Below are 23,828 nucleotides of genomic sequence, written 5' to 3'. Positions count from 1 at the left end.
TTTTTTTTTTTTTTTGAGACAGAGTCTCACTTTGTTGCCCAGGCTAGAGTGAGTGCCGTGGCGTCAGCCTGGCTCACAGCAACCTCAAACTCCTGGGCTCAAGCAATCCTGCTGCCTCAGCCTCCCGAGTAGCTGGGACTACAGGCATGCGCCACCATGTCTGGCTAATTTTCTCTCTATATATTAGTTGGCCAATTAGTTTCTATTTATAGTAGAGACGGGGTCTCGCTCTTGCTCAGGTTGGTTTCAAACTCCTGAACTCAAACAATCCTCCCGCCTCGGCCTCCCAGAGAGCTAGAATTACAGGCATGAACCACTGCGCCCAGCCAAGATGTCTTAATGATACCAAGGGCTGGAGAGGACATAGTGGATAGGAATTTTTTGTTTTTTTGAGACAGGATCTCCTTCTGTTGTCCAGACTAGAATGCAGTGTCCAGTGGTGTCAGCACAGCTCACTACAACCTCAAACTCCTGGGCTCCAGTGATCATCCTGCCTCAGCCTCCTTCAGCTTCCTGAGTAGCTGAGACTACAAGCGTGCGCCACCACACCCGGCTAATTTAAAAATTTTTTATAAAAATGGATCTCACTATTGCCCAGGCTGGTCTTGAACTCCTGGCCCCAAGTGATCCTTCCACCTCAGCCTCCCAAAGTGCTAGGATTATAGGTGTGAGCCACTGTGCCCAGCAATAGCAATTCTTATTCTACAAGAGCAAGTAGAAGTTCATATAACCACTTTAGAAAATAATCCGGCATTATCCTATAAAGTATCCTAAAGAAATTCTTGTACAAGTGTAACAGGAAAGATGTACAAAGAAATCTACTGTAACCCTATTGATAAAAGAAAAATAATAGGCTGGGCGCCTGTAGTCCTAGCTACTCAGGAGGCTGAGGTGGGAGGATCCCTTGAGTGCTAAGATCGTGCCACTGTATTCCAGCCTGGGTGACAGAGGAAGGCCCTGTCTCTCAAAAAAAAAGAATAAGAAAAAAAGAAAAATAAACAACTAGAAGCAAACCAAATGTCCAACAGGAAAATGAATAGATTGTAGTAAATTCACAGACTACACAATCATGAAAAATAAACGAACAACAGCTACATGAAACAATTTTGATAAACCTCAGAAACAAAATGTTTTGTTAGGCTGGGCATGGTGGCTCACACCTATAATAATCCTAGCACTCTGGGAGGCCAAGGCAGGAGGATTGCTCGAGGTCAGGAGTTCAAAACCAGCCTGAGCAAGAGTGAGACCCCGTCTCTACTAAAAATAGAAAGAAATTAATTGGACAACTAAAAATATATAGAAAAAAATAGCCGGGCATGGTGGCACACGCCTGTAGTCCCAGCTACTTGGGAGGCTGAGGCAGGAGGATTGCCTGAGCCCAGGAGTTTGAGGTTGCTGTGAGCTAGGCTGACGCCACGGCACTCTAACCCAGGCAAGAGTGAGACTCTTATCTTAAAACAAAACAAAAAAAATATTTTGTTAAAGAGCAAGTCCCAGAAGTCTTACGGTATTATAAAACCATTTCCTATAAAGGTCAAAAATAAGCAACACTAAACATATTCTGGTCAGGAATCTATATGCACATGAGAAAACTGTGAAGGGGGGAAAAAAGGAAACAATAAATACAAAATTCAGGGTAACAGTCACTTCTGAGGGGGACAAAGAGGGGCAGGTTCAAGAAGACACACACAGGTACATGGCAAGGTATGAGTAACACTCTACCTCTTCAATTCGGTAGCTTCACATATGTTCATTTTACTGTTATGTTTCATGATTTAGATGTAGGCTAAGTACCTTCTTTGTATGTGTCAAATATTAATTACCTCTTTTAACATAATAAAGTGGAGGTGACCATTTGAATTTTGCATTATACTCCTATAACCCACAAGAAAACCTCTGCAATTTGGTATTCTACAAAGATGTGCTGTCTTAGCCTGTGCAAGTCAGGCCCAAAGGATTCCTGGTCCTTGGTGTCTTGAGTGTTGCCTACTTTTCCATCTCTATCTCCTGCTGCTTGAGCCAGTCTCTGACCTACTCAATTCCTCAAAGGTATGGGGCTCAAATGATACCTCCAGGAGCCTTCCCAGAGGCTGCCAGAGTTTGGCTTTCTCCTCCCTGTTCCCAAGTGCTTTGTTCATGTCTCTTTCGGCACTTACCGGACACTTGGAATCGCTCATTTACACACAGGCTCTTCCCTGATCTTGAGTCCCCAAGGATCAGTACTGTTTTCTATTCACCTCTGTGGCCCCAATGCCCAACACAAAATGGGCTCTTGGCAAAGCTTCTCTTAATGAGGAAGCAAGGAAGCCCCAGGGCAAGAGGAACTGAGGAGGGACTGTCACGGTTGGAGCTGGGAGGAAGGAGAACAGGTCAGGATTTGGAGACCAGGAAGCAAGACTTAGATAATTAATAGGGTAGCTCTCCTTTGGGAGAGCTACCTCTCTTCCTCTCTCACACTCAAAACTATGACTATTTGAAAAAAAAAAAAAAAAAAGAAAAAAAAAAGTTGCCAAGCTTTATTTAGGTTGTAAAGGTTACAGACAGCACACATCTAACCCCATATCCCGCATCCACGAAGTCCCCTGAGCAGGCTCAGCTACCCTTTCCCTCCAGTCTCACTTCTTTTCCTCTTCCTTTTTGTCCTTCTTGCCATCCTTGGTGGCCTGGGAGGCCAGGGAGCCCATAGCATTTCGAATGGCTTCATTGTTGGGATCCACGCCTGGAAGGTTCTCTAGGACACTCTGAAGGAACTCGGGGTCCTGCATCACGTCATAGTCATCCTCTTCCTGAAAAAAGGCAGCATTAGCTCAGGGCAGGGTGCGGGCCAGTAGAAAGCAACCAGGTGTGGGGGACAGGAGAGGCTGCATGTGGCCTAGCCCCTCTCTCCTGACTGTGTGGGGTGGGAACACCTCTGGCTGAGGGAAGGAAAGGACAAGTCAGCAAAATCCTACATGTGGTAGGAACGCAAACATTCATTACTAACACAATCAAGAAGCCTGAGAATTTTGCTAATTGAACTCAGAGGGTAAAACAGATGTCATCACATCTAGGTTTCCTACTATCACACACCAGCCCTCCTTTATCTTCTTCCCAGACCCTCTTTTCACCCTCCAGGAAGATGAAATCCTAGAAAACTGTTCAGACTGCATCTACCAGCAAGGAAGGAAATGTACAGAACATTAGAACATTCCTCCCACTCTGACCACTAGCACTCCGTTACCTTAGCAAGGTCTACATATCAGAAATTCATATCTACGTGTTTCCTTCTGCTCCTCACAGGACCCATCGCTGAAGCTCTGGGGGAGGGATGGGCCCAGCCCCAGAGGGCTGAGGATCGGAATACGAGTGGATGTTAAACACGATGGGGGCAGGGTTGGCCCTCACCTTGGCTGGCTCGGATGTGTCCATGGCTGAGCTGGCATCGATGTCTGCTGAGTCCGCCTGGCCAAACTCTGAGGAAAAGAGGTCAGTCTGTTCAGTTCATTTCCTCCCCCCACCCTCCGCACCACCACCTAGGCCCCAGCTCACCTGCTCCCTGCAGGGACATCTGCATAGCATAAGCGATCTGCTCTTCCTCTGTCATGCTGCTTAGGTCAGGGAGCCCAGTGCGGCCAAATTCCTGTTGGCTGATAGTCATCTTCAGCAGGGCATCATCTGAGTCTGAAAAAGGAAGAGAGGGGCAGGGTAGAACTGGTACCACATCCACACAGACCCACCCCCAAAGCCATTCCCTCAGCCCCACCTCCCATATACCCCTACCCTGCCACACCTCCCCTGCCCCCTACAACGTCTACACCCAACTTTCAGTATTTAGCACCCTGTAGTCCCAGGACTTCAGATTCCACCTCTTTCACCTTCAGCCCCAGGCGTAGCAATCCCGGCCTCAGCAGCAGAAGCTGCAGCTGCCCGCCGGGCCTCCTCCTCCTGCCGCTGCCGCTGCTCTTCCATGGAAACGCGAAGGGCCTAGCAAAGGGCAGGACAAGACCAGATGTTCCCCTGCCCTCACTCCTCCCGGGAGTGGGGGAAGTCATCTGAGGGTATGGGAAAGGGGCATGAACAGGAAGCTCCTGATTTTTCATATGGGAAAGAAGCTGGAGGGATAAGCAGTGGTGTGGGAAAAAAGGAAGGACTTGGAAGAAGCCTAGGGTTTTAATCAGGAGAAGCGAACAAGAAAGTCAGACACTGGTACCTGTAGAGATCAGATAGAATTATGGGGAAGAGGGAGTGAAATCGGATCTTGGAAAATGACTAAGTACTATGGGAGTGTTTGGGACTGTCCAGCACCACTGATGCTCTATGATGGGTGTGTCAGCAGGGAACAAGGAAGGAGACCTGGGGTCTCCCTGGGGTCAACGTTTGCTCACCAGGGCCAGCTCAGGATCAGCGCTGGGATCCACTCCAAATTCAAAGTCACTGGCTCCAAGACCCAGCATGGCACCACCTTCACCAGCCAAAATCGGAGAACTGATAAGAGCATCAGCCAAGCTGGGCCCAGGAGGCACTGTCACCAGATGAGAACCGGTTCCATCTTTGCCATTCAATGTGTTTACAAAGGCTGTCAGCTTTTCTGTGTTCACCTCCTGGGGAACGAAGAACACACGATGCCCTCCTTCATGCCTTGCTCCTCAGTCTTTGCCATTTCCGTGCTACTCTCCCACTGTATGGGTCCTCCTCTGGGTACGGACTGCTCTGTTTACACTCAAGTCAGTGCCCCCAATCAGTCCCTACTTACCTCTTCCCCAAAATTGATAATGTCAACATTTACTTTCTCCTTCTTAAGGCGTTTAGCCAGTTTCACCAGCTGGGAAGAAGGGGAGAAAAAAATCAAGAAGTTTGTTCCATACTTGAGGGGGAAGGGACACCTCATAAAAGCATACAGAAATCCACTGACCTCCCCAAGATCACCCAACAGAAACACTGAATTCTGCATGTCTACTTTTCCCCTAAGTGAAGAGCCGAATGCCTCTGCCAGATTCTCCTAAGGGCTAAAAGATCTCATTCTCAAACATGGGCCGCCCACATTCCCCAGCTGTCTGTCAGACTCACATCCTTCTCATTGTCCTCCACTGGGCTTCCCACGAAGGCGATGATGCGCATCTTGTGATTCTTGCCCTGTCGGTGCTTCAGAGCCAGCTTGTAAAGGGAGAGAAGTTCTCACTGTCAACCAGCTCTTTCCTCTGTTACTATGCTCGTTTCTTATAGTTTCTGTGTACCTCGTGCCTACCATCACACAAGACTGAACACCCCCCTTCTTGCTGTTTCTCTTTGTGGATAAAGAACGGGCGTTAATTCTCAGTTCCAGGGATTTTTCCTTTCACAATCCTCAACAATTCTGAGATTCATCCCACCACATCCTCTCTACTCTCAGCTTTCCCTAGGTCCTCTCTCTTTTCCTGCTTTGGTTCTAGCTTAAGATTCCAGGGCAGAAATGAATGTGTTGGAGACAGAACCTCAGAGCAGGGAGGAACAATCAAGGGCAGCCAGTAGGACTCACGTGGGCCACACGGATGCCAGTACAGAAGGTGATCTTGCCCTTGGGTTGGACAGTGTGGAGCTTGGACAGGATGCGGCCGGTGTCAGGGGTGAGTGTGGTCAGCACTTCACAGTCACTGGCATGTGGGAAAAGCATTTCAGTGAGTTCAGGTCAGTGCAAGTACCTCCCAACAGTGCCTGACTTGCCTATTCTTTAGAGAGCTGGATAATAACCAATTTCTATTCTTCTTAATCAAACGTCTAGTGTTTAGTAGATACCGAACACAGAAATGGTGATTGGTTTTGTGAGAACTTGCCCTCTACCTCCTAATGTTTTCCCCTAACTTCTCTTGCTTCCTTGCTCTCAGCCCTAAGAATCCTCCATAATCGGATGCTACTTTGTACCTCTTCCATCCGTTCCATTTCCAGATCTATTTCCCAGCAAACAGCATGTACATTGGAGTGGGAAGTTACTCATTTGAAGACTATCAGGTCTTAAAACAAATCACTTTTGTGGTCACAGGATGCGTGATATATGCCCAGGGGCTCTGATCCAAAATTACTTTCGTTGACTTTAAAATAAACTGGGAAATTTCACCCTGGGAGATTTAGCTTCATAACTATATTAAATGCAGGTTAATATTAAAAATAAGTTATAATATTATTTACATTTATACTGACTAGTGAAGAATGTAGTCTAGGAAGGTAAGGGGCAAAATCAACCTTGCAGAATCTACAAAAGGGGAGCATGTAACATGTGGCATGCAACATGTACCAGCAGGTCACATGAGGGAAATCAACCACCCACCTACCAAGGCCCCTCCCCCTCAGTCCCCCATACTTAGCCAGTGTGATGAGGCCCACGTTGTTCTCAGGGTTGCTGCGGGTCTTTGAGTGACATACTATGTTGACAGCATCCTGTTGAGCCTGCAGCCGGGTGGGTAAGAAGTCCCCATTCCGCATATACTCACTGTTGTCCACACTGTCAGATTAGGGTTGAAGAAGGGAAGAGACAAAATGTTGGAGAATCTCTCTGAAACCTTCTCCCCAGTTCCAAGGACCCCCTTCAACACCACTTGTGTGAGGTATACCGTGGTGTACGAAAGCAGCTCTCAGTCTTTGTGGAACACAGAATCACCTGAAACTTTTCTTTTTAAATATACAAATGACTGATTCTTAGCCCAGACTTATTGACTCAGAATGACCAGAGTAGGAAAATTTTTTAAAAACTCCATAAGCAACTCTGATAAGCATCAAAAGTGGTGATCTACTGATGTACACAGCATATAAAAATGTATCTTTTTATAAGCTATATTTAAGTGTTATTAAGCGTTGTCATGGATAAATATTCTAAGTCTGCCATTAAATGGGAGTAGCCCAAATAGAGGAAACAAAGAAGATAATTTAAAAATATTTATAAGCTAGGCACCATGGTTCATGCCTGTAATCCCAGCACTCTGGGAGGCCGAAACAGGAGGAGTTCAAGGCCAGCCTGGAAAACATAGCAAGAAATCTCTACAAAAAATAAAAAAAATTAGCCAGGCATGGAGGTGCACACCTGTAGTCCTAGCTATTCAGGAAGCTGAGGTACGAGGATCCCTTGAGCCCAACAGTTTAAGATTGTAGTGAGCTATGATGATACCACTGCATTCCAGCCTGGGTGACAGAATGAGACTCTGTCTCAAAAAAAAATAATAATAAATTTATAGAATAACACACACTTAGCAGCACTAAGTGCAGGAAAACACAATGCAATCATCTGATTAAATGCTTAACAGCTTTGGCAGCTGGACTGAACTGCAAAAATGAGGCATGGATTTCAGGTCTCACCTCTCCTATCCCTTCAACTTTTCACAATCAAACAGTATCCAGGCCAGGTGCAGTGGCTCACCACTGTAAGCCTAGCACTCTGGGAGGCCAAGGTGGGAGGACTGCTTGAGGTCAGGAGTTCGAGTTCAAGTTTGAGACCAGCCTCAGCAAGAGTGAGATCCTGTCTCTACAGAAATAGAAAAAAAGCCAACCGGACCTGGTGACACAGGCCTGTATGTAGTCCCAGCTACCCGGGAGGCTGAGGCAAGAGGATCGCTTGAGCCCAGGAGTTTGAGGTAGCTATGAGCAAGGCTGACGCCATGGCACTCAAGCCTGGGCAACAGAGCGAGACTCTTGTCTCAAAAAAAAAAAAAAAAAAAAAAAAAGTAGTATCCAGATACAAAATAAATAAATAAAAATAAAGTGGTTACTTAACTACTGACTAAAAATTTTAAAAAATAATAAACCAAAATAAAAGTATCCAGATATGAAAAACAATCTCCAGCTTTCCAGAGACCAAAAGAGGGCAGGTAAACAAAGCAGTTATTAAGCCCCTGTAAAAGATCAATTCTTGACAACCAGAGGTCCCTGAAAGCTCTAACAGTCAATGATTCTATCTATCCTAATGGAAGGAAGCAGTGCCCTAGACAAGATACCTCATTTCTATTGGCAAGTAAAATAGGGGTTTGGGGGCAATTTTTACCTTTAGTATGCTCTGTATGGCAATAAATACAAACCAAAAATGGCAGAGAGGGCTGGGTATGGTGCCTCACGCCTATAATACTAGCACTCTGGAAGGCTGAGGTGGGTGGATCATTTGAGCTCAAGAGTTCGAGACCAGCCTGAGCAAAAGAGAGACCCTGTCTCTACCAAAAATAGAAAAAATTAGCCAGGCATGGTGGTGCTTGCCTATATTCCCAGCTACTCGGGAGGCTGAGGCGGAAGGACTGCTTGAGCCCAGGAGTTTGAGGTTGCCGTGAGCTAGGCTGGCCACAACACTCTAGCCAAGGCAACAGAGTGACATTCTGTCTCGAAAAAAAATAAAAATAAAATTTAAAAAAAAGTCAGAGAGGTAACTGAGAAGCTACTGGAAAACAAGTAGAAAAGGAAATGTGGGTAGAGTATTGTTAATCAGAAGATCTGAAATCCAAAATGTGCCCAAATCAAAAACTTCTGAGTGCCAACATGATGCCACAGGTGGAAACTCCGTACCTGACCTCACATGACCGGCTGAAGTCTAAACAAAGGTGCACAACAGTTTATTCAGTATCTCCAATGGGAAAAAAGACCTTCCAAGCTCGCTTCAGTTGCTATATACTGTCTTTTTTCTGATCACGCCCAGATTCCCCCACACAAGCACACCCACAAAAGATAATAAAATGGCACTGGGCAGGCCAGTTGCACAAACAGAAGGTTCCCCATGACACCCCTGCATGGGGCCAAGACCTATGTGCATTATGCACTGTGATTTTTTTTTTTTTTTTTTTTTGAGAGAGTCTCACTTTGTTGCCCAGGCTAGAGTGAGTGCCGTGGCGTCAGCCTAGCTCACAGCAACCTCAAACTCCTGGGCTCAAGCAATCCTCCTGCCTCAGCCTCCTGAGTAGCTGGGACTACAGGCATGCGCCACCATGTCCGGCTATATATATATATATATTCTTCTATATATATATTAGTTGGCCAATTAATTTCTTTCTATTTATAGTAGAGACGGGGTCTTGCTCTTACTCAGACTGGTTTTGAACTCCTGACCTCAAGCAATCCGCCCGCCTCGGCTTCTCAAGAGTGCTAGGATTACAGGCGTGAGCCACTGCGCCCAGCCTCACTGTGATTTTTTGCTTGAATAAATGTGGTATAAAAATATTGTTGAAAATGTCAGAAAGGCCTGCATGATACCATCTGGGTAATGCAAATATTCCAAAATCTAAAAAGATCCCAGATCTGAAACACTTCTGGTTCCAAGTATTGTGGATAAGGGACACTCAACCTGCACTGAAAGTCACATTATGTTTTTGTGACACTGTCAACAACAAAAGTCACACTATGGCTGGATGTGGTGGCTCATGCCTATAATCCTAGCTCTTTGGGAAGTCAAGGCCAGAGGACTGCTTCAGGCCAGAAATTCTAAGACTAGCCTGTCTCAACAACAACAAAAAAAAGTTCCACGGGTAGCTGGCGCAGACAGCAGACCCCAGACAGCCCTAAGCAGCCACAACTGCCGCAGCCAGCCCCAGTCACCATCACCGCAACCATGAGCAGTGAGGCCGAGACCCAGCAGCTGCCCATCACCCACGCCCTCAGCGCTGCCCACGCCAAGCCTGGCACCATGGGCAGTGGTGCAGGGAGCAGTGGCCCAGGTGGCCTCACATCGGTGGCGCCTGCTGGCGAGGACAGGAAGGTCATCGCACCTGAAGCCAATTAAGCTGACCGTGCTCCTTTCCTCATGGGGGCCCAGTGTGCAATGGCTGCAAACAGCAGGCTCCTTGATAGTGTATGCAGCCTGTTGCCTGTATGGGTTGCTTTAAGGGACCTCGGGACACAGTCCCTTTGGATATATGTTCATGTGTCAGACCTTGTGCTGTCCCCAGTCTAGGCTCCAGACAGGTATGAGCAGTGCCTTTGGAAAGCCCCAAGAGAAAAGGGTGCAGAGGCAGCAAATGTTACAGGTCCTGGTGGAGTTCTAGTTCACGGCAGTAAATATGCAGCAGACCCTAACCAGTATAGACGCTATCCACATTGCAGGGGTCCCCCACGCAATTATCAGAATTACCAAAATAGTGATGCGCCTGTAATCCTAGCTCTCTGGGAGGCCGAGGCGGGCGGATTGCTCAAGGTCAGGAGTTCGAAACTAGCCTGAGCAAGAGCGAGACCCCATCTCTACTATAAATAGAAAGAATTAATTGGCCAACTAATATATCTAGAAAAAAATTAGCCTGGCATGGTGGCACATGCCTGTCCCAGCTACTGGGGAGGCTGAAGCAGGAGGATTTCTTGAGCCCAGGAGTTTGAGGTTGCTGTGAGTTAGGCTGACGCCACGGCACTCACTCTAGCTTGGGCAACAAAGTGAGACTCTCTCAAAAAAAATAAATAATAATAATGAGAGTGGGGAAAAGAATGAGGGATTGGAGAGTGCTCCTGAAGGCTAGGCCTATCAACGCCAGCCCTACTGCAAGCAAAGGTTCCCACCTTACTACATGCGGAGACCTTACAGGCATTAACCACAGTATTCCAACCTTCCTGTTCAGGGAGAAGTGACGGAGGGTGCTGACAACCAGGGTGCACGAGAACAAGGTAGACCAGTAAGACAGTATATGTATTGGGGTTACAGACCATGATTCTGCAGGGGCCCTCCTGGCCAAAGACAGCCCAGAGAGGACGGCAATGAAGATAAAGAAAATTAAGGAGGCTGGGCACGGTGGCTCACACCTGTAATCCTAGCACTCTTGAGAGGCCGAGGCAGGCGGATTGCTCGAGGTCAGGAGTTCAAAACCAGCCTGAGCAATAGCGAGACCCCGTCTCTACTATAAATAGAAAGAAATTAATTGGCCAACTAATATATATAGAAAAAAATTAGCCAGGCATGGTGGCGCATGCCTGTAGTCCCAGCTACTCGGGAGGCTCAGGCAGTAGGATCGCTTGAGCCCAGGAGATTGAGGTTGCTGTGAGCTAGGCTGACACCACGGCACTAACTCTAGCCTGGGCAACAAAGTGAGACTCTGTCTCAAAAAAAAAAAAAAAAAAGAAAAGAAAATTAAGGAGATGAGACCCAAGGTCAGCAGCCACCTCAAGTCAGTAACTTTAAGTACATCCAAAAACCCCTAAACTACAAGATGGCAAAGTGGCAAAGAGACAAAAGCAGCCAATCCACCAGCTAAGAATTCATCTGCTCCCGGGGCTGAGCAGGGTGAAGCTGAGTAAATGCCAGCTTACCATCTCTACCATCTGGTTTAGTAGTCCAACAAGAAGAAATGAACAGGAAATTCCAGCAAAAAGAAATGAACAAAAAATTGGAGCTGAAGACCTTAAGTGCTACCTTTTCCCCATTGATCAGATAACTAAAAATATCTGCATTATATATGCAGCATGAGGTTTTTATTATTTTTACCTAAAGATGTCTTTTTTGGTAATAACAAACGTGTTATTTTAAAAAGCTTAGGTTTTTAAATTGTTTCATATCTGGTCAAAATGATATTTTTAAGCACTCCATTTTTAATTTGTAATAAAAGTTTACAACTTGATTTTTTTTAAGTCAACAAACTGTTGAGCTACTAATAAAGGTCTTAAATAATTAAAACAAAAAAACAAAAAACCCACACACACTAGTTTCTATTCCCTACTCCCTAACATGCTGGGTGTTTACACTTCACACAGTTGTATATACCCTTCCCCCTACCCCTCTCCTTTTTAGTACTTGTCTGTCCCTTCAAGGCCCTTCTTAAATTTTTTCTTGAGGACTCCCCAAGTACCATGGCAACTAATATATGTACAGTGCTCTACAGTTTACAGAGCATGATCATACATTTCACTTGCCTGTGCTATAAGGGAGGTTGATGTTACTACTATTCCCATTATATAGATAAAAGTGAGAGATTTATTAACATTCACAAGAACATACAGCTGTAAGTACCAGAAAACACAAGTTTTTGGATTCCAAATCCTGCCCTCTTTCTACTCTACCATATTCTCTCCCAGAGATTACCAGAGTTAGAAAATAAAAATACAATATTCCCAGTTAAATTTGAATTTCAAATAACAACTTTTTAGCATAAGTATGTCCTGTGCAATGCTTGGGACATATTTATAGTCATTTTTTACACTAAAAATTATTCATTGTTTATTTGAAATTCAAATTTAACTGTGAATCCTGTATTTTATCTGGCAATGCTATCCTCCTTCAAAAAAGAAAAAAGAAGAAAACTCTTAGGTGTATGTTCCATCCAATTTGCAATTTGTATGTGTTCATATACTATTCTGTATTATAGTCTATGGTCACACTTAGAAGGAACTCTTGAAATCTTGCAAAAGTTTATGTCCTAGGCTTTTAATGTGACTCATAACAGGTACTCAGCACAAGTCTGAGACAGATGAAGAGACCTAGCTCATGGGATAAGAGCCTTTGTGTCAGACAGCCTTGGGTTTAAATCTTGATACACCACTTAACTAGCTGTGGTAACTTTGGGCAAGTCACTTACAATATAATGGAGTTAGAGACGAGTGAATGGGGGAGAGAAAGCGGTTTATAATTCTCTTCCTAATGTCCATTATTTTGACAAGAGAGGAGGGCAAAAGACTATCGCGATGAGTGCGAGAAACAGGACTCTGGCTAAAGACAGACTTGGGGCTCGTAGAGAGAAGACGACGCTGGAATAGAGAAAGACAGCAGTGATCAGCCGGTCAATGCTGGCCGCGGGTTGGGGGTAATCTGGACCTGTCCGCCTCTCCTGGCCCTGGTATGACTCAGGAGTCGATCGGGCTCCTTCCCTCCGGGCCCAAGACCGCATCTCGCTCATGAGCCCCCAGTCCCAAGCCCAAGTCCGCCCGGCCGCGGAACTACACGCACCCCGGACGCAGTCCCGCCCCCACAGGTCCCGAGCTAGTTGCTCACCAAACCATAGTGCTTTCCAACACCATCTTGCCTCCTTCCTCTGCCGACCCGTTCTCCGAGACTGCCTAACAACAACTCCTCCAATTGGCCGAGCCTTGTCACCAATCACAGACCTCGGCGCAACCAGTTGGTTCCGCCCCATCCCCCGCGTTGCGTTCTGGGAATTGTAGGCGCAGCCGAAATAAATGGAATTTGGGGGCGTGGGTAGAAGTTAGTACCACATAAGAAAGGCCTCAGGTCCACCTTCCCTCCCGGTCCAGCTCTCAGATCTCAGGTGGGGTCCTCGCTGGCCGGATCTCAGAGAAAATATGAAAGAACCTTTGAAAGTGCTTTGGCTGTATCTGATCCAGCATCGTCATTTTTAATAAGTGGCAGGATCACTAAGAACGTTCTAGATTCCCCATACCACTTTGTTAATCTGTTACTAAAAGTCCTCGTACCCCTGAATTGAATTTCTTTGCATATCTATCTCTCCCACTTAATTAAAGGAAGGACAAGTGTCTTAATCTTTGCAATTCCCTAAGCCCAGTACAGAGCCTGACACATGGTAGGAGCCCAAAAAAGATTGGACAAATCAATTATTTTAACTAACATCCCAAAGAACAAACCAGTAAACCATTTCGATTTGTTAATCAAGAATAACATTTAGATCCTTTTGTAGTTCATAAGCGTGATGATTGGGTTTTCACGCGCATGCGTGAGATGTGCCTACCTCAAACCTTGTTACGACATCGGCACATTACCCCTCTGACGTGAAAAAAAAAAAAAAAAAAGAATAACATTTAGGCCGGGCGCGGTGGCTCACGACTGTAATCCTAGCACTCTGGGAGGCCGAGGCGGGGCGGATTGCTCGAGGTCAGTAGTTCAAAACCAGCCTGAGCGAGACCCTGTCTCTACCATAAAAATAGAAAGAAATTAATTGGCCAACTAATATATATATATATATATATATATATATATATATATATATATATATATATAAAAATATAAATCAGCCAGGCATCGTGGCTCGTGCCTGTAGTCCCAGCTAGTCAGGAGGCTGAGGCAGGAGGATTGCTTGAGCCCAGGAGTTTGAGGTTGCTGTGAGCTAGGCTGACACCACGGCACTCACTCTAACCTAGGCAACAAAGCAAGACTCTGTCTCAAAAAAACAAACAAACAAAAAAAAAAACAACTTATTGGTAACCATCACAGTTTGTATAGGAGTAAAATTTCATGTCCTTAGAAGAAAAAAAAATCTATCAATATACCCACAGACAGGAAAGGGGGAAAAATAAGAAAGCATAGGAAAAAATTAGTGACAAGTTCAAACATAACAACCAAAATATTTAAAAAATAAGATAAAAATTGTTTTTAAAAAACAGCTATGCAATGTAAATAGAAACCTCACAGCAACACTTCAAACTAAATGACCATAAACAGTGAAAATAAAGGGTGAAAAAAAACATTGGAATATCAGGAAATTGTAATAAAAGAAAGCATGTGGGCCGAGCACAGTGGCTTACACCTGTCATCCCAGAACTTTAGGAGGCTAAGGCCAGAGGATCACTTGAGGTCAGGAGTTCAAGACCAACCTGAGCAAGAGTGAGACCCCGTCTCTCCTAAAAATAGAAAAAAATTAGCTGGGCAACTAAAAATAGAAAAAAATTAGTCAGGCGTGATGGTGTGCTCCTGTATTCCCAGCTAGTTCGGAGGCTGAGGCAGGAGGATTGCTTGAGCCCAGGAGTTTGAGGTTGCTGTGAGCTAGGCTGATACCATGGCACTTTAGCTAGGGCAACAGAGCACGACTCTGTCTAAAAAAAAAAGAAAAAAAAAAGAACATGTGTAGCTATATTAATACTGTACAAAATAGAAATGAACACAAATAACTGAAATCAGTTCAGAAGAAGAGTATTTCATAAAAGATATTCATTGGGCCAGGAGTGGTGGCTCATGCCTGTAATCCTAGCACTGTGGGAGGCCGCAGTGGGAGGATTGCTCAAGGTCAGAAGTTCGAAACCAGCCTGAGTGAGACCCCATCTCTACTAAAAATAGAAAGAAATTAATTGACCAACTAAAAATATATATACAAAAAATTAGTCAGGCATGGTGGCGCATGCCTGGAGTCCCAGCTACTCAGGAGGTTGAGGCAGTAGGATTGCTTGAGCCCAGGAGATTGAGGTTGCTGTGAGCTAGGCTGATGCCACAGCACTCACTCTAGCCTGAGCAACAAAGTGAGACTCTGTCTCAAAAAAAAAAAAAAAAAAAAAAAAGATACTCATCAACAAAAATATGCTCTGGGTTAATTAGCCTAATGCAACTCCAAAACCAAGTGGAACATAAGGGATAACTCTAAATTAGTATTCTTCTAAATGTAAAAAAATAATCCCAAAGACAGACATTCAATTCAAACAAATGAGTAGGAACTGAATGAATAACAGCATTACTGTTCTGGGAAAACATAATCCATGATATATGTGCAGAGAGGCGTCACTTTCTCACCTTTAGTCAGACACTTGATAGATTGTAACCAGTTTTTAGTTACAACACTTTTTTTTTTTTTTTTTTTTTTGAGACAGAGTCAGGCTCTGTTGCCCAGGCTAGAGTGCCATGGCATCAGTCTAGCCCACAGCAACTTCAACCTCCTGGGCTCAAGCAATCCTTCTGCCTCAGCCTCCAGAGTAGCTGGGACTACAGGCATGTGCTGCCATGCCCGGCTAATTTTTTATATATATATATTTTTTAGTTGTCCAGATAATTTTTCTATTTTTTTAGTAGAGAAGGGTCTCACTCTTGCTCAGGCTGGTCTCTAACTCCTAATCTCAAGCAATCCTCCCACCTCAGCCACCCAGAGTGCTAGGATTACAGGCATGAGCCACTGCACTTCACCTTTGGGTAAGGCACTACTCTGGGCACTCAGAAGGGAACAAAAATAATTTTTGCCATCCTGGATCTTACATTCTATGGAAGAAGGCAGACAATAAATCAGTACATATGTATATATATATATATGTTTTTATTTTGAGATAAAGAGGGACAGAGAGCGAGGGGGAGAGAGATCTCTCCAAATAATGGTAAAGTACTGTGGAGAAAAATAAATCAAGTGAAAAACAAAACCATGGTGGGTGAGGTTATTATTTTACATAAATAGAATATTAGAGAAGACTAATAGGATACCGGGAGAAAGGGCAAGTGCAAATGCTTTGAGGCAAAAGTGTACTTAAGAACAAGGAGGCCAGGTGGGACATGGTGGCTCATGCCTATAATCCTAGCACTCTGGGAGGCCAAGGCAGGAGTATTGCTTGAAGTCAGGAGTTCAGAGACTAGCCAGGGCAAGAGTGAGACCTCATCTCTACCAAAAAGATGAGTGGGGTGGGGTGGGGTGTGGTGTGGGAGGGGGGTGGTGGCTGACTCAGCCAGGCATTGCAGTGGTGCATGCCTGTAGTCCCAGCTACTCAGGAGGCTGAGGCAGAAGGATTGCTCAGAACCCAGGAGTCAGAGGTTGCTGCAATGACACCACTGCACTCTATCCAGGCTGGCAAAGTGAGACTCTATCTCAACAAAAACAAACAAGGCAACTGAACACTCCTCCTCACAACGCCCCCCTTCATTAAAAAAAAAAAAAAAAAAAAAAAAAGAGCAAGGCGGCCAGTAGAGGCTGGAATAAAGGGAGAGATGAGGCCAGAGAGCCAAAGAGAGTAGAGAGCTAGATTATGTACAGCCTCATAGGCCATTTTAAAGACTGTTTTTTCACTGAATGAGAAAATGAGGTATTGGACAGTTTTCAAGAGAAAATTGATAGGATCTGACTTATTATTTTAACAGGATCATTCTGGCTGCTGTGTTGAGAACAGATTGGGAGGGAAAAAGAGGAGAAATCATTAGTGACTACTTCAGTGATCAGAATATATGATGGTGGCTTATTCTAAGAAGGTAACCAGAAGTGAAAGTGGTGACACACGGTTGGATTTTAAGTGTACTGTAAAAGTACAAAGCTGACAAGAGTATGCCAAAGAATTTTGTGGAGAAGGTAAGCATCAAGGAAAACACCAGAGTTGTTGGTCTAAGCAACTAGAAGAATGGAGTCACTATTTCCTGTGATGGGTGAGAAGAGGCAGGAACCAGAAATGCAGCCTGGTGTATATTAGATTTTAGGTGTATATTAGACACCTAAATGACAATGTCAAGTAAGCAGGTGAATATGGTTATCTGAGTTTGCAGTCCTGAAAAGAGGTCTGCAGTTTGCAGTTCAGAAAAGAGATAGAAATTTGGGAGTGAGTGAATGTAGACTAAGAAGAGAAGGGTCCTATGATCAATAGGCCTCATACTTCAACATTTAGACGTTAGAGAGAAAAAGAGGAAACAGAAGACAGGATGGAGATGTAGCAGTCCCTTGGTGAGGACAACCAGGAGAAAGTAGCACCCAGAAGCTAAGAAGAAAATGTTTCAAGGAGGAAGTAATAAACTGTCAGATGCTGCTGACATGTCAAATAAGATGAGGACTGAGCAACATGGAGGTCCCCGGTGACCTTAACAAGAGATGCTTTGGTTGGATGGTGGGGGCAAAAATTTGGAGTTCAAGAGAGAATGGGATAAGCCGGGCACGGTGGCTCACGCCTGTAATCCTAGCACTTTGGGAGGCTGAGGCGGGCGGATCGCTCAAGGTCAGGAGTTCGAAACCAGCCTGAGCGAGACCCCGTCTCTACCAAAAATAGAAAGAAATTAATTGACCAACTAAAATATATATATATACAAAACATTAGCCGGGCATGGTGGCGCATGCCTGTAGTCCCAGCTACTCGGGAGGCTGAGGCAGTAGGATCGCTGAGCCCAGGAGATTGAGGTTGCTGTGAGCCAGGCTGACGCCACAGCACTCACTCTAGCCTGGGCAACAAAGTGAGACTCTGTCTCAAAAAAAAAAAAAAAAAAAAAAAAGAGAGAGAATGGGATAAAAAGCACTCTGTAAGGCCGGGCGCAGTGGCTCACGCCTGTAATCCTAGCTCTCTGGGAGGCCGAGGCAGGCGGATTGCTCAAGGTCAGGAGTTCAAAACCAGCCTGAGCAAGAGCAAGACCCCGTCTCTACTATAAATACAAAGAAATTGGCCAACTGATATATATATAAAAAATTAGCCGGGCATGGTGGCGAATGCTTGTAGTCCCAGCTACTCGGGAGGCTGAGACAGAAGGATCGCTCGAGCCCAGGAGTTTGAGGTTGCTGTGAGCTAGGCTGATGCCACGGCACTCACTCTAGCCTGGACAACAAAGCGAGACTCTGTCTCAAAAAAAAAAAAAAAAGCACTCTGTAAAGATTCACTGTAAGAAGACAATTGTAGGGGGGAAAGGGCATTTATTGAAAATTTGTACCCCCATAATATGCTGAAATAAAAAAAAAGAAGACAATTGTTTAACTTTAAGCACTAATCAGATATTTGCTATTAAGGAATTAATTTTTTAGGCACAATGGGGTTACAGTTTTTTTTTTTTAAAGACTATCTCTTAAGAGTTGTATCTTAAAGTATTTGAGGATGAAAGCATATAAAGTCTGGGATTTATTATATTTTAACACAATCTTTTGGAGGTGCAAAGAGAAAGTGGGGGAAGGAGTATAGATGTAGATGAAACAGATTGGACTTATTTATGGTGATAATTATTGTAGCTGGGCTATGCATACATGGCAGTTCACCATACTATTCTACTTTTGGCTTGGAAATTTTTATAATAAAGAAGGAAAACAAAAAAGGGGTGGAAAAGAGAAATTGGAAGCAGCAAGCAGATTCTTTATGATGTACTTTAAAAAACCAATTTTATTTAATTTTTATTTTTTGAAACAGAACCTGTCACCCATGGCTAGAGTGCAGTGGCATCATCACAGCTCACTGCAACCTCAAATTCCTGGACTCAAGTGATCCTCCTGCCTCAGCCTCCAGAGTAGCTAGGACTACAGGGGCATGCAACCACACTTAGCTAGTTTTTCTATTTTCAGTAGACACAGGGTCTTGCTTTTGCTCAGGCTAGTCTTGAACTCCTGACCTCAAGTGATCCTCCTGCCTCAGCCTCCCAGAATGCTAGGATTACAGGGGTGAGCTACCACACCCAGCCCACAAAAACAACAACAACAAAAAAAACAATTTTAGAGATGATATTGACCTGATTTTCATGTCCTTGAGAAACCAAAGCATAAAGGGTTTAATCTGGAATCTATTTTAACTGGCAAATGTGAGATTCCATCTCTGATGAATTATCTTTCAGAATAGCTAAGATTGACATGCTTGGGAGTAAAACATTGGCCCAGATGAGGATTTCCAACTTTATGATTTTGATTTCCCTTTTAGTTTTAGAGGAAGTTTTACACTCATAGGCCTGAGTTGCATCTGAATATAAATTACAGCAAACAGCCGTAGATTAAGCACTAGCTGCTGCTCAACGCTAGAGGGACCCCTCTGATCCTAAGAGTGTATTTGCTACACTCATTCAGCAGTTGAGTACATTGTTAACAAGGTCAGGGTAACGAAAAGACCATTTATGCCTACATGTTGAGATCCAATTCCCTTAGGGAAAAAAGTTTTCTCCTTATCCAGTCCAAAGTAGGGCTGAGCCTGTGGGCTCAAATCAAACTAAAACCTTTGAAAATCCCCTATTCCTCTTGCAATTACTTGTTCTATCCTAAAGTTGTTTTTCTCTTACCATCTCAATATTCTCCCTTCCTTTCCAATTGTTGTCACTATCAACCCAGACCCACATCACCTTACACCTTAATTATCAGTCCAATCAGTTTGCTTTTTCTATCCATTCCGATAGAACTGTAACAGATTAGTTCCTGAATTGTTATTTTTTTTTTTAGAGACAAGGTTTCACTGTCACCCAGCAAGTACAGTGGCAGGATCATAGCTCATTACAACTTTGAACTCCTCGATTCAAGCCATACTCCTGCCCCAGCCTCCTGAGTGGCTAAGACTACAGGCAGGCACCACCATGCCTGGCTAACTTTTACATTTTTTGTAGAGAGGAAGTTTCACTGTTTTCCAGGCTGGTCTTGAACTCCTGATCTCAAGCAATCCTCCTGCTTCAGCTTTACAAAGTGCTGGAATTACAGGCATTAGCCAGTATGCCTAGCCTGTCTCTGAATTATTTTGTATCATATCCTACTTGGGGGCAAAAATATTTCATGGTTCCCCATTGCCTACAGTTTAAAAATTCCTTAGCCTAGCAATCAAGGTTTCCAATGTTGCCTGTATCTATACCTACTCCAATATTCTCATCATGGGCTGGGCGCGGTGGCTCACGCCTGTAATCCTAGCACTCTGGGAGGCTGAGGTGGGCGGATTGCTTGAGGTCAGGAGTTCAAAACCAGCCTGAGCAAGAGTGAGACCCCCATCTCTACTATAAATAGAAAGAAATTAATTGGCCAACTAATATATATAGAAAAAATTAGCTGGGCATGGTGGCGCATGTCTGTAGTCCCAGCTACTCGGGAGGCTGAGGCAGAAGGATTGCTTGAGCCCAGGAGTTTGAGGTTGCTGTGAGCTAGGCTAACGCCACGGCACTCTCTCTAGCCTGGGCAAACGCAAGACTCTGTCTCAAAAAAAAAAAAAAATTCTCACCACGGTCTCTTCCTTGTTCTCTAAAACAGACCATACTCATGCTTTTATGTCCTTGTGCTGAAGTAAAATTTTCCAACACTTTTAGCACACAGTAACCTCTAATGTTCTTCTATTTTTATGTTCTGTGCCACTCTCCCAGAGAACGTAAATCCTTTGGCTGTATCACATCTAACATGTTGTTTTTGTGTGTATGTATGCATGTACGTTCCTCCTGGACACTAGAAACTCTTGAAGGACAATTACTTCTTTTGACCTCCAACTACCCTGTGCATTGCCCATCAGCTGCTGCATAAATATTTGTAGAATGATCTTAACAAGATAGTGAATAGTATGGAAAGGAACAATGTTTAGTAAACTTGCTTCTCTCCAAAGCTTCCTCACCTTCATGCCTTAGAGCTCTCCTCCCAACCTCTTTTTTGTCCAGTTTCCTATCAAAATAAAAGAGCCTGCCTGTAATCCTAGCTCTTGGGAGGCTGAGGCGGGCGGATTGCTCAAGGTCAGGAGTTCAAAACCAGCCTGAGCAAGAGCGAGACCCCGTCTCTACTATAAATACAAAGAAATTAATTGGCCAACTGATATATATATAAAAAATTAGCCGGGCATGGTGGCGCATTCCTGTAGTCCCAGCTACTTGGGAGGCTGAGGCAGAAGGATCGCTCGAGCCCAGGAGTTTGAGGTTGCTGTGAGCTAGGCTGACGCCACGGCACTCACTCTAGCCTGGGCAACAAAGCGAGACTTTGTCTCAAAAAAAAAAAAATAAAAAAAAAAAATAAAAGAGCCTAACCTCATCATCATGGAAGAGGAAAACACAGAGTTGGGGGAAGGAGTCTCTATGATTTTCTAAGAGTGACACTCTAGGGCCAGATCAGGGGAAGGAAAGGGAAAGAATTCTAGGGTCTACTGACCCCAGACTTGCTTTTCCCAGTGTCTCTCTTCTTTCCTCCTAAACCTGAGTAAACTTTGAGCTTTGGATCTCCAAATCCCTCAGTTAAATTGGGCTGCAACCTAGGCCAGAGACCTGTAGTAATTCCCTTCATAGTCACTCATAGCTTTTCCTTGTTAAGTTTAAGTTGCTAAGACGGTGGGTGGCTGAAAAATAGGGAATGAAGCCATGGACTGAAGCTGGAGTGAGGAAAACTGGAAAGGATACAGCTTTTGTTCAGGGCAACATGTACAAAACTGAGCCTGAATGGTGAAGTAGGAGGGTGGAACAGGTAGTATATGAAAAATCAAGAATAAGAGATCTAAATAACTGATTAAAGTTTAATACATTAAAACCAGATATTTATCACTTATATTGCATTCGCCATTTCTGAACAATACAAAGTAGAGGCAAATAGTGACACCTCATAAAAATGTTGATTCCCCATTCCTTTCCCTAAGACCCAGCCCTCCCTCAAATATTCCCTCCCACCCCTTACAGAACTCTGTCCTGAATAAAACACTTAAATACATCATAAATAGTAAATTACGAAAAAAAAAATAGCAAGAATTCTTTCTTTCTTGTAAAAAAGAACATGGCAGCAAAGACAGGCAGCCAGAAACTGGCTGGGGGTGTCTAATATAGACAGTTATTTGGGGTATGGGCAAACCTACTATTAAGGTAGGGTGGGATGGGGAAGGGATAATATGGGAATTCAACAATCTGCCTGAGACACCAGGCCCCCTTCTTCCCCTGACAAGAGTGGAAGGATCAGATGGAGGACCATAACTATTGGAGATGGGGAGGACAAGGCTTATGTAGCCCCCATTTCCAACTTCCCTGCTTGAAGACAGGGGGCAGGACATGTGGCACAGCAATGACCTCACCAAGGCAAAAATCTGCTGGCTTTCTATGAATTTAAGAAAATATTCTCTAGCCTCATAGATATGGACTGCCTGTTAAACAGACCCAGGTGTCCCCCTCTCCATCTTAGCTCCATGAACAGCACAACACTGCTAGAAAAGACGGGAAGAGCAAAAAAAATCTCCTTTGGAGAATGATCTAAAATTCATTTGATTAAGTCTTCATAATTAGAAAAACAACCAGAATATATTTCAAATTGCAAAATAGTAATAATCATTATGGCCTGGCAGTAAGTAGGGTCCTGCCTAGGAAGGGCTCTGATCTCTCAGCCCCATGACTGCTCTACTGTTTTAACAAAAGGGGTAAAGATTACCCCATGCCTCCTCTCTCCATTCCTTCAGCCTGTAAGAAATTCATCAAGAGAGGATTTGTTAAAGAGGAGCTGCTCCTGGCAACCACACTTCTACTTCATAAACACCAGGTCCCTTCTGAGGGAACCCTATGAATAGGCATAGGCATCTCTTCAACACTTCTAAAGTTTTGATCTGAAACTAGCTTGAAGTTGTATAGTTTGTTCTTTTCCTTTTTTAAGAAAAAAAAAAAGAAGGTTGGGAGGTGGTTAAATACCCATACTCCCCCCCAAAAAACCTTTACAAAGTTTAAAGGGGTCTTCTTTTTCCAGGTACCAGAGAGAAAGACTAAAGTGGGGATAATGTGCCAGCTAGTCTATCCTGAGGAAACTAAGAGTCCAGCTCCTCGTGAAAGGTAGATGAGGGGGAAGAAAACCGCCAAGTCTTGTAACTCCACTTCCAGCATAAAGAATGGGGATTTGAAAAAAGTTCAGTTGTGGAAGCCAAGATTAGCCAGTTGAAAATTCGTGCCACCCAACTCTAGAGTGGAAGGGATGCTGCTGTCTTCAACTGTCCAAGGCACTCATGCCCATTCATGAGGAAGGGGAAGGAGAAGAGGTTCTTCTTCAGGAAGGTGATGGAGAGCTCCACGTACTTCCATTATCTCCTTTTTTGATGACCAAGAAGAAAATTCAGTGTTGCTGAAGCAAGGACTGACATCTTGGATCACAGAGATGGTAGAATCTTATTCCAGGTCTTCTGAGGTTTTCTGCTCACTGAAAAAGGAAAAGGGTGTAAAGTTAACAATGTAGAGTGATAAAGTAGGAATGAAATTCAGGTTAATTTGAACCTGGCTGGCAAAGTTAAGTTTTCTTCTATTTCGGCCTTAGCTTCCAACTATAAGGTACCAAAAGCACAAATTTTTTTTTTTAAAAAAAGCAAGATTTAACAGCTTGCTCCATTCCATCAGTGATTTTCTTAATTCCCTACAAAGCATTTACCTCCCCCCACATCCCAGACACTCACATGGGTAAACTCTGATTCTGCAATTTCAAGCTTTTCCAAGGTTGTACTAAAAGAAAAAAAAAAAAAAAAGGAAGGCAGAGAAAAAAGAATTAGAAGATAAAGAATTTTCTTCTCAAGCCAAATCTTATATTTTGCTTCTCTGTATTTTTCAGAATCAATTTAGGATTCAGAAAGAAGGGACTAAGAAGTTACTAGATTTGGAA

The 23,828-nt window shown here is 44.0% G+C and overlaps 2 protein-coding genes and 2 non-coding genes across 6 annotated transcripts in view; 2 read left to right on the top strand and 2 right to left on the bottom strand.

The window, feature by feature from the left end:
- Positions 1 to 2,501: 2,501 nt before the first annotated feature.
- On the bottom strand, positions 2,502 to 12,976 carry PSMD4 (proteasome 26S subunit ubiquitin receptor, non-ATPase 4). Of its 2 annotated transcripts, none has more exons than XM_012767547.2 (10): positions 12,884 to 12,976; positions 6,314 to 6,454; positions 5,495 to 5,609; positions 5,047 to 5,133; positions 4,733 to 4,801; positions 4,365 to 4,580; positions 3,846 to 3,963; positions 3,529 to 3,660; positions 3,385 to 3,452; positions 2,502 to 2,786 (listed from the first exon to the last, which is right to left on the bottom strand). In XM_012767547.2, exons 1-10 carry the CDS (start codon positions 12,907 to 12,909, stop codon positions 2,616 to 2,618), a joined length of 1,143 nt encoding a protein of 380 aa, XP_012623001.1. In that variant the 5' UTR covers positions 12,910 to 12,976; the 3' UTR covers positions 2,502 to 2,615. The 2 variants fall into 2 exon arrangements, with proteins under 2 accessions (XP_012623001.1, XP_012623002.1); XM_012767548.2 differs by having other exon boundaries at positions 3,855 to 3,963.
- Positions 9,687 to 9,822, top strand: LOC142869827 (small nucleolar RNA SNORA70). The gene has a single exon (XR_012918379.1). It is a non-coding gene; the product is annotated as a small nucleolar RNA SNORA70 (small nucleolar RNA).
- Positions 12,977 to 13,532: 556 nt separating the features above from the next.
- LOC142869889 (small nucleolar RNA U13) lies at positions 13,533 to 13,636 on the top strand. Its single transcript, XR_012918437.1, has one exon. It is a non-coding gene; the product is annotated as a small nucleolar RNA U13 (small nucleolar RNA).
- Positions 13,637 to 21,708: 8,072 nt separating this feature from the next.
- PIP5K1A (phosphatidylinositol-4-phosphate 5-kinase type 1 alpha) overlaps positions 21,709 to 23,828 on the bottom strand; it is a 43,651-nt gene continuing 41,531 nt past the window's right edge. For both annotated transcript variants that reach the window (XM_012767543.3, XM_012767545.2), the window contains 2 exons: positions 23,626 to 23,671; positions 21,709 to 23,375 (listed from right to left, as the gene is read on the bottom strand). In XM_012767543.3, the coding sequence (XP_012622997.1) occupies positions 23,373 to 23,375; positions 23,626 to 23,671 (49 nt within the window). In that variant the 3' untranslated portion in view covers positions 21,709 to 23,372. The remainder of the gene's footprint in view (positions 23,376 to 23,625; positions 23,672 to 23,828) is intronic.

This window comes from Microcebus murinus, chromosome 2 (genome assembly GCF_040939455.1).
Source record: "Microcebus murinus isolate Inina chromosome 2, M.murinus_Inina_mat1.0, whole genome shotgun sequence".
NCBI classification, from domain to species: domain Eukaryota; kingdom Metazoa; phylum Chordata; class Mammalia; order Primates; family Cheirogaleidae; genus Microcebus; species Microcebus murinus.
The sequence above is the reverse complement of the archived record's forward strand: the minus strand, read 5'-3'. Positions and strand labels throughout refer to the sequence as shown.

Bases quoted from the DNA above. Each gene is read 5' to 3' on its own strand.
- PSMD4 (XM_012767547.2), bottom strand. From the start codon at position 12,909: ATGGTGTTGGAAAGCACTATGGTTTG. The intron at 6,455-12,883 runs GTGAGCAACTAG...CTAATCTGACAG, and splicing joins TTGGAAAGCACTATGGTTTG to TGTGGACAACAGTGAGTATA. The intron at 3,453-3,528 runs GTGAGCTGGGGC...TCTTTTCCTCAG, and splicing joins GATGTCCCTGCAGGGAGCAG to AGTTTGGCCAGGCGGACTCA.